This window comes from Aplysia californica, unplaced genomic scaffold (genome assembly GCF_000002075.1).
Source record: "Aplysia californica isolate F4 #8 unplaced genomic scaffold, AplCal3.0 scaffold00119, whole genome shotgun sequence".
Taxonomy (NCBI): Eukaryota; Metazoa; Mollusca; class Gastropoda; order Aplysiida; family Aplysiidae; genus Aplysia; species Aplysia californica.
Genome location: NW_004797389.1, coordinates 476,199 through 486,593, shown reverse-complemented (window position 1 = coordinate 486,593; position 10,395 = coordinate 476,199). Strand labels below are relative to the sequence as shown.

The 10,395-nt window shown below is 41.0% G+C and overlaps 1 protein-coding gene across 1 annotated transcript in view; it reads left to right on the top strand.

Moving 5' to 3' along the window:
- The window catches only part of LOC101856173, a gene marked incomplete at its 5' end in the record, with an annotated part of 11,432 nt that extends 2,001 nt beyond the window's left edge, over nucleotides 1–9,431 (top strand). The window contains 3 exon segments of the mRNA XM_013081181.2: nucleotides 5,478–6,709; nucleotides 7,447–7,529; nucleotides 8,658–9,431. Coding sequence (XP_012936635.1) covers nucleotides 5,478–6,709; nucleotides 7,447–7,529; nucleotides 8,658–8,881 — 1,539 coding nt within the window.
- Between the last annotated feature and the right edge of the window lie 964 nt (nucleotides 9,432–10,395).

The window sequence follows — 10,395 nt, the reverse complement described above, 5'->3', positions numbered from 1 at the left end:
GAAAACCCGGGAGAATAAAAATCTGAAGCAAAATGACAACGAGATCAGCACAAAACGAAACAAAAACAACAGGCAGACGCGCAAACATCACCCGGACAAAAGAGTTTGCCAGTAATGACCAGCCCTAATTTTCTTACGAGCGCTGGGGAGTATTTGTACCTTTGCTTTTATCTGATTAGCCAGGTTTATCTCTTGCTAAAGCCACAGTCCATGCCTTAATTATAGACTTAGTCGATCCGCCCGGGAGAAGCGGGGCTCTCTCGGTGTCCATGCTATTTTTTTTAAATTATCATAATTATTTTATTTTATCAGCGTTTTATGAAGGACATGTGCTATTTTGGTTGTTTGCTGTTGACTTTTAAGAAATATGTTTCGTCCGCTATCCGATTTATCTCTTAAGGTTCAGAATCTCATTATTGTTGCGGTCGAGGTGTTTATTTTACCTGGTGAAATTTTGTCGTCATAATTCATTTAGCTTGAAAGAGGCTTTTCTGGCTGTCTTTGTCTTCCTTGAAACTTGTTGGGAACGACGTTTTTGGAGTTATTTTCGCTTAGAAGGAGCGCTTACTACTCTTCTTTCCTGCTCGCCATTCTATGTGTAGCCGGAACTTGTCACCAGAAAGTCAAATCTCTAATTAATAACCATCATTATGACTGTACATTCATTCATTTTTCTACAGCTTTTTTTATTTGAGTTTTTTTCCTTTTTTTGTTTAGCCTGAATCTTGTGGGAAAAGATGTTGTCCTAAAGGAGAAGTTGCACTTTTAAAAGTCTTTGTTTAAGCCTGCTCATTTATATCTTGCGAGAGTACAGATTACTAGCTTATTAAATTAGTTTGGACATGTCGTTTTGAGGATATGGAGGCCAAGTATCGCATGTCGATGTGCACTTTGTTAGATTAAACGAGAGAAATAATTACGTTACAACCTATAACAGTTCGTTGCTTGGATCAAAATTTTAAGCAGCTAGATCTAGTGTAGTTGAAAAACTGATATGTGAGCGGATTTCATTGTTTATTTTTCTGCACTTTCTCCTCAAAACTTTGAAGTTGGCTTTCCTTTGAATTGCTACTTTATTACCTCTTGGAAAATACTGAGAAAAGCGTCTGCTAAAGGTGCTTTGTCGACGAAGATAGTTTTATATTAAAAATACAACCACTAGCCCGAAGGATCTACTTCCGTGTACGTGATGGACATGATCCTTGGATTGTTTTCTTGGGTGGCAGCAATTGGAAAGGTGTAAATTCAGTTACAGTTTATCGTGTGTCTGAAAGATTGGAAATCAATTAGAAACATGTTAAAGCTTCCAGACACTTCAGTTACGGTTTTTCGTGTGTCTCAAAGACGTATGTTTTAGATATTGATCTATTTTACTGTTTAGTTTGTTCGTGTTAGTGTGAGTGTATAATATATCATATGTGTGTGTAAGTGAAAGCGAATATGTGTATGTGTAGGTGTGTTTGTGTTTGTTGCTCCAAAATGAAATAAGAGTTGACGCTAGATTAACTTTTCTGTGTAAGTAGACGCCACGCACTTTTGCGTACAAGAGCAGTCCCATTTTAGCCTTATCAATTAACAATAATAGCCATTTAAAATATTAAAATGTGTATATAGCATAACCCCGTTCAATATCAAGCTTTATGCGCTTTACAATCTAAATTGTTACCCATGCAGACCCAAGAACGCTCAGAAACACTTTTGGAATCTCGGAAAATATACATTCAAGGTACATGTAACTACTTTTCATTATGCCCATCTTCGCGACAAAATGATGAAAAATGTAGTTGTTTTGGGTGTTTACAATGTTTCCTTTTATTGTTTTAGTAAGAGTGTTACGGCCCTTGCAACACGACAAGGTCGTATAAGTGCCGAAGGTTTGAAGTGTTATAAAAAAAAGAGAAGGGAGATAAGGACGATAGATGTTGGATAGGAAAGAGGGAACAAACCACAACAAAGCCCCCGCCAACCGCCCGCCCCAATGTTTCCGCACTATAAATGCATCGTATATTATAAGCCTATTTCTCTCTAACCAACAAGCTCGTGATCTGGCACAAATTTTTCTTGCCAACGAAAGACCTAGCAACAAGATTCTGCAGCTAGCTGAGAGCTCTATCAGCAGGCCTTCGAGCTGTTAATGCGCATTGAGTGTGGATTGGATCGTCACTAGATGGATGAGGCGAAATAATCCCTGGCTAATATGATTAGGGGCTTACTCTTAGCCGTGGAGGATTCTGTAAACAGTCATAACGGAGACGCTAGGGGTTCCATGAGACCAGAGAAAAGGGCAGCAGCTCGGAGGAAAAATGGCCAAGGTTACACGAAACAAATCTTTTAGCTGAACCTGCTCTTACGACTACATGTCCAAGACAAACACTGTTTCAAACAACCCCCCCCTGAGCATTTTTCTATATTGCAATGACTTTGTCAAAGAGAACTCGCTTTCTAAGACGACCACTTGCTTTTCGACAAGGGATAGTTGTCATGAACAGATTCAACTGTATCAATTGTTTCATATTAAAATGTTTGTCTTTAACTTTAAAATGACCAAAATTGTTGACGGTTTTAATTGTCATCTTTGTCTGTTTCAATTCATATGACTGTTTATGAAAGATTAGTTTTCCACAGCTCAGTGAGTATTTATCCATTTTCAGCCCGCAACTTTAAATGTAATTTGACTTAGGCTCCGTGGGTGAGTTCGATATACCTGCTATAGAACAATCGTGGTAACAAGTCATTCAATACCCCTGCCATAGAGCAACCACAGTAACAACTCATTCGTTACTTCACAACACAGTAATCATTGTAACAGCACATTCGATTCCCCTGCAACAGTCTAACCATGGTAAGAAACATATTCGATACCCTTTCCATAGAGCAATCGTTGTAATCACACATTCGATACTCCACAAAAGAACAATCATTGTAACAACTCATTTGATACCCTTGCCACAGAGAAATCATGGTCACAATTCTTTGTGGATGGATTCAATGAACCACCTGAGTGGCTCAAATATCTTAATATATTTGTGTGTGAATGCGCTCTAGAAACATACACACACAAACTGCTGTCGAAGTCAAAAGTGTAACTCATTGGTCTTAATTTCCCAAAAACGTTACCTTTCTGGCTGTAATGAAAAGACTTCTGGCATTATTTTTTAAATTCAGAATGTGTATTTTGCTATAACCGCCATTTCCCCCCACAATCAACCCTGTATTCGAAGGTCCGGGAAGTTTCCATCCAACGTTGTTGGCTCACTTGGTGCTTATTATTATTAGAAATCTAATTTAAAGTTTTATTCCCTCACCCATGTATGAAATGGGGAGTTGAACAGATCCAAATGCCATTGTACAAATGGTCCCAAACAAAAGTCAAATATGGAGCTCTGAAATCTTTTAAAGTCAAGCGATTTTAACTTGGTCTTGAACTGTTATAAAAACAAGTGTCTCAGATATCTCTGAAAGTTTTCGAACAAAATGTATCCGGTTCCCTTGAACTTAATTAAGTTGCTTCGTATCTCAATGTATCAGGAGCGTTTTCTTTGAGTGCAGTGTTCTTGTGTTGAGCCTGAATCACGCGATGATAAAAACTCGCTTGAAATAAGTCACACTTCGACTAGAAATCACACTTTTTAAAAATATGTTTATCTGTTTGTTTTTGTTTGTTGTATTTTACGTAGTTTTTTTCTTTTTTGTCTTGTTTAGTAGTTTTCTCTACGTTGTTTTAAAATGTTTTTGTTGGCTGAGTCAAAGGAGGGAAGGGGGGGGGGGGGGGGCTGTTGTATGAGAAGAGCAGTGGTTAAACAATCCTTCAGCAGCAGGACACAAACACACTAATTAATGTTGTTGAAAGAACAAACTTCGGAACACGAGCACACAAGCAGTTTTGGTGACCGTTTCGATCTCTTTCTCTCCCCCCCTCTCTCTCTCCCTCTCTGTCTCTTTGTCTCTCTCTCTCTCTGTTTCTCTGTTTCTCTCTCTCTCTCTCTCTCTCTCTCTCTCTCTCTCTCCTTCCCACTCGTTCTCTGTATATCTTGTTCCATCTCTCTGTCCCTCTTTAACTGCATGTCTCTCACTTTTTCTTTCTCCTTATATCTGTCTCTTCCTCTCTCTCTCTCACTCTCTCTCTCTCTCTCTCTCTCTCTCTCTCTCTCTCTCTCTCTCTCCCTCTCTCTTATTCTCTCTTTTAAGTCGCTGTCTCTCTCTCGAAAAGAACTAAGATCAAATTTGTAGACTTCATCCTGCTACAAGCAAATCCTGCAATCCACAAGAGACTTTGAACGGGCTAATCTATTCACACTATACAAATTACTCATGTAATCCATATTGAAAGTCATAACTAAACAGGATGATGCTCAAAAGTCGTTAAGATGTTCATTGGATTATAACCACTTAGACGCAGGATAACTACTTACAGTTAGATGACATAGGCGAAGAGCATTGCCTTTACACTATATTATGATTTCAATCATTCCTCCTGGTAGAAATATTTAAAAAGTAGTAAACCTTCCCTCCCTACCACCCCCACCGCTCCCCGGATTATTCCACCCGCCGTTCCTGTGATGCTGAAGGCAAACTCTGGGCATGTTAAGTTGCCGGGTAAACATGACGAATTAGAATCCGATTAGTCTTCGCTGTTCTAGACATTGAGAGAGAGAGAGAGAGAGAGAGAGAGAGAGAGAGAGAGAGAGAGAGAGAGAGAGAGAGAGAGAGAGAGAGAGAGAGAGAGAGAGAGGGGGAGTTAGAGAGAGAGAGGGGGAGGGACAGAGACAGAGACAGAAAGACAGTGAGAGACTGATCGACAGACATACATTGACAGAAACTGAGAGAGAGTGAGAGAGAGAGAGAGAGGGAGAGAGAGAGAAAGAGAGAGAGAGAGAGTGAGAGAGAGATAGAGAGAGAGAGAGAGTCAAGGGAGAAACAAAGACAATGAAAAAAAAGTTAAATTTTATTTAAAGTGGGAAATCAAAGCTTCAACTATATACATCGCTTTTCACCGAAACAAAAAAGCTTTGTTCAGACATATCAATCTTTTTTTTAAATCAAATTTTTGGGCGTTTAGTTTCTCTACTCCGTTGTTTTATTGGGGGTTTTGTGTATGTGTGTGTGTGTGGGGGGGGGGGGGATTGTTTACTTCTATTGCTTTTGTACGGGGGTGTTTGCAGTATAACGGATAAAACGAACAGGATATTTGTTAAATTAGTTTCTTCGAAACTGTTTCACGATTATTTTCATTCTTTTCTGTAAAATATTCTTTGGATTTAAAAAAAAATGTTTATTTTTTTAATGTGATTGTTGTTGTGGTAAAAAGTGGTCGGGATGGGATGGGTCTGTACAGAAGAACCAGAGGGGTATTTTTTTTATTTTTTTTATTTTATTTTATATTATTTTATTTCATTTTTTATTTTATTTTTTTCTTGCGTTGTCCTGGAAAGTTGGCCATCTTTACTCAATACACAATATTATGCATTGTCTTACAGGTGTGGTTCCAAAACAGACGCGCAAAATGGCGCAAAAGTGAACGTTTTGCTCAACAACCGGGCGGGGGTCGTCCGACTGGCTCTGTAGGAGAGGACGGTGAAGGATGTGGACAGGAAGGGGACAAAAGTACCGAGGCAATAAATGAACATCCTCACAGTCCTGCCGCTTTTCCAGATCGTGTGCCACAGACAGCGCATGCGCACGAACGACGTGGAGACGAGATGGAGGCTCAGACATCTGCAGGAGGACCGGGAAGTTTTGTGGAAGAGAGAAAGTCTGAGGGGAGAGATGAGGTGCTGGTGGAGATCAAGAGTGAACGTTCTCAAGCTGATCAGGAAGGCTGTGGTGACGATCTTGAACGACAAGGATTTGAAGAAGCTCAAGCTCGAGAAAGTGACAGAGACACAGAAGGACAAGGGAGAGATGACGGAGAGGGCGAGGGAGAAATCTGTGTTGATAAAAATGAGCCAGATGACTGTTATGAGGGGTCCGGGCCCCACGGTGAGCAGCGGCGGAGATGTTCTCAAAACGAGGCTATTGACTACACTGCTCGGAAAACCGAAGAAAGCTCAAGTGGGACTGAACTAGCAGGAGAAATGACGGTGGATGTTGAAGATGAAGACGACAACAACAACACAGGGGACAAACGACCATTGCTGCCTATCCTAAATCATCATCGGCATGAGTCTCACATGATGATGAATGCTAGCCCCCGAAGACATGAGCCTCCGCCGTACCTCGGCTTCCCCCGACATTCTCCGATCAGACACGAGTTTATGCCGCCTCCTGCGGCGTCAGATGGAGGGAAGCTGATCTTGAACACACCGTCGTCTTTAGAGCCTCTCATTAGCCCGCCGTACGAGGGGAGAAAGTCTTTATCCCCCACATCATCCACCTCTCCCGCGCTGTCACTCACAAACACCCCCTCTGTAGCAGCGGGAATCCCGATGACGTCAGACGGTCGCGGTGGAATCACGTCCACCGCTGGAGCCTCGCTTTCAGTAGACGCTCCACCGCCGGGGTTTCCCGTGTCTCCGTCCTTGGCCTTTGGACACTCGGGAATGACATCATACGGAAATGACCCCGCTCTAGGCATGCTGGGACTTATGCCTCCACTCATGTGGCGCTCTCCCGACCTAGCGCTGATGGCAAAGATGAGCCGTGGAGCATTGCCCTTCACACAAAGCCTGCTGGCCATGAACAGACCGGGTCTACTTTCAAGCATGGACGGGTAAGTCTGATTCACGTTGATTTCTTTTACGCTAATATTTCACACTCTCATTGTAACAAAAGGATTGTTCGCATGCACATCATTTGGCATTAATTAAAGATATCATCTTTTCCACAAAGATAGCGAGGACTTTATGTTTTACCGGAAATGTGAGTTGTTGTTTTTTAAAGTTTGAAATATAATTTATATTTATCATGAAAACTAACTTCTCTAGAGACTGGAAAAAGAAAACCTCTAGAGAGGAGCAGGCTTTCTCAGGCTGGAGCCTCACATTTTTAGTATTTTTTTAAAAAACATTATCATGGACAAGTTGAAGGAGATTGAACTCAAAAGTTTGGCTTTGAAGAAATGGTGGGCATATCTATCTATCTATCTATCTATCTATCTATCTATCTATCTATCTATCTATCTATCTATCTATCTATCTATCTATCTATCTATCAGCCCGTCTGTCTATCTGTCTATCTATCTATCTATTTATCATTCTATCTATCAGCCTGTCTGTTTGCCTGCCTGCCTGCCTGCCTGCCTGTCTGTCTATCTATCTGTCTGTCTGTCTGCACATTGTTTCTCTTTCTATCTATCTGTCTGTTTGTCAGTCTGCCTCCCTGCCTGCTTGTTTATCTATCTATCTATCTGTCTGTCTGTCTGTTTGTCTATCAATCTTTCTGTCTACCTCTGAAGGAACTGTTTCCTCAGAAAACATAACTGATATAATTATTGTTTCCTCCTCACAGATCAAGGTTCAAGTCCGGGTACGACTCGTTGCTTTCTTCCAGGCAGTTCCTCTCCTCCCACTTGCCCCACCCGGCCTTCAAGGGTGGGTGATGTTTTAGTATTCAAATTATTGCTCGGACTGTTCTGGCTTCTGACGGACGTTGACCCTGTTCTAAATAGAGAGACAATGCTGTTGTCGCATGTTGTTTCATGTCAGACTGCTGCAAGTTCTACCATTATTTTTTTGCCCATTTATTGAGAAGAAAAGATGGGGAGGGAGGTGGTGGAACTCTTGTTTGAACCATTGTCATAGGTAAAGGTGTCTACACACAATTAGTAAAAAAACGTATGGAAGTCAGTGATGTATACTTGTAGGAACATAAAAACCATTGCTAGTATTGTCAACACACAGTGTCAAAAGTATACAACTCTAAGGATCAGAAACATGAAAACTTATAAAACGAACTTCCAAAAAGCTACACACATTAAAAAACAGCTGCTTATAAAAAATCTTATAATCCATGGGTCTGACACCATAAGAAAGAAAACCTATGGAAGCTTACAAATCAATAGAAAATAGGTAGGCTATTATTATAGAAATCAGAAAGAAATAGGGAAGTGGATTGGGCGCACCTTGAAAAAACTGATAACAAACATAAGCTACCAAGCGTTAAAATGTAATCTGCAAGGAAAGAAAAAGAAATAATTTTTGAGGAGGGATCAGTTTCCGACCAAAAGGAGACAGGATACAGTTGGGAGAGGTAGAGACGGTAGCCCTGCACAGAAGTACACGGCCTCTCTTATTGAGTGGCCGGGATGATGATGATGATGATGATGATGATGATGATGATGATGATGATGATGATGATGATAAATCAGGTATTGCCCTTTCTGTTTTCCCGTCATTCAGACTATGTTTAAGATGGCGGGAAAGATACAGTTGGTGCCATACCAACAAAACGCTAAGCTGAAAATAAGTTGATATTTAGTATAATATGCTCGTCGAGTTTGTTTCATTGCATACAATGGCCATGTTATTATTTTTGTGGCTGGCCATCTTTTTTCAGAGTTAGATTTTCCTGTCTGGATGATTGGCATTATCTTAAACAAAGGAGTGCTGTACCCAGACAGACAGATAAGCAAACAAATAAGGCTGTTAGAATCTAATTGAAATAATGGAATTGCACTTTACAAAAGTGTGTGATATATATCATTTTTCTGTATTCCTCAGGTTGTCTACCCTTCTGTATGTACTGCCCACCTCGCTCAAACGGAACAGGAAGTAACCACATCGCTGGAAACTGCAGCGGAGGCGGAAGTAATTCGGGCTCGTTCCCGCCAACCTTCGGCGAGCACCGGACGAGCAGCCTGGCAGAGCTGAGGCAGAAGGCTAGAGAGCACGCTGAAGCAATTGTGGCTCGACGGACGGACTCGCCTACACCGCCCACTGACTGATCGTACTACAACATCCTTTTCTGAATATTGTATCTAAGTTTATGCCCTTTAGAGCAAAGTTTTGGGTTGAAAAAAGTGCCCTGTTAGACCGATGAGCACTTAAGGTAAGGCGCGAGTTTACGAGCCTCCTCTTTCAGTACCTTTAGAAAGAGACGGGACCGGAGTCTATAAAGTAATAGTTCGGCTCTTCGCTGCCACACGCTGGAGTACCGAGGTCGATTAATGAGAGGGGACAAATATTATTGAGGGTCTTGGTCTTTCTGCTGTTATGTTATATCTCTCTCAGCTTAAGTTGACAGGGAGGGTCAGAAGCTCGCCCCCATAAGTAATTTTAGTGTGTGTTGATCTGGGTATAAAAATGCTTACATTATAATGGAAAATGGGGTGCCACAATCCTTAAAGAATTATTTTTTTAAGAGGATTCAAACTCAAGTCGCCTATACTATAACTGAGTTGGTGTTCCCCTTCAGTAAGTCTTAGGTATTTTGGAGGCAAAAGGGGAGAGAGAGAGAGAGAGAGAGAGAGAGAGAGAGAGAGAGAGAGAGAGAGACGAGGGGGGATTGAGGGGAGAGAAAGTGGTGGAGGGAGGCAGGGATTGGGACAAATAGGGAGAGTAAAAAGCACCTTGCTTGCGGTAATATCATAGGTAAACTGAATCTGCCAATGTGTCGTAGCTTTTATAGCACCCTGAACTTGACAAAATGCCTAAAGAATTACAACATTGTCGTGACGCTTAAAGAGACTCGGTACTCGTACTAGCAGTCTGGTTCCCAGACTACATCTTGCACTGGAATTCCAGGATGACCCCATTTCATTGTTTGTTCAATGTTGTGTGTATTTCTTTTTTCTTACGGGAATTGATTCAAAGAAAGGGACCATACTTCATTTCTGCATTAACGACAAAGTGTTCCAACCTATGTGAGATTATGTTGAAAGTTTTGTCTTAGCAATCAGTACTCTATGTTTTTTCCAGAGCATAATGACTAAGGAAAATGAGTAAATTAAGTGCTATCTCCTACTACTCTCTAAACAATCGACGTTTGCTCACAATAGCCTGGTGAAAGTATCCATTCCAATCACAACATCATCATCATCATCAGAACAGACTTATTTTCTGTACACGTTCTATTAAAAAAGTTTTCACATAATCGGCTTGTCGTTCTGTCACGTTTGTATTAAGGGTCTTAATATCTGGAAAATGAAGAAGTCTTACCTTTGTCGTTGCTTCACTATCTTTTAGGACAGCTCAAGAGAAAGGAAAGTAAAACGCGTTATGATAAGGTTGACGTGACTGCCCAATGTAATTGTCATTTTGATGTATTACTTGGTATTTATGAAATAAATTATTTCATTAATGTCGTTCCAACTGGATGGTGGGCGTTCAGCAAGAATGACGTTGTGCTGTTCTATTTACATAACTTCTGGCTCATGTTGCCGGTACGAGTGAGGGTGCGAGAGAGAGAGAGAGAGTGTGTGTGTGTGTGTGTGTGTGTGTGTGTGTGTGTGTGTGTGTG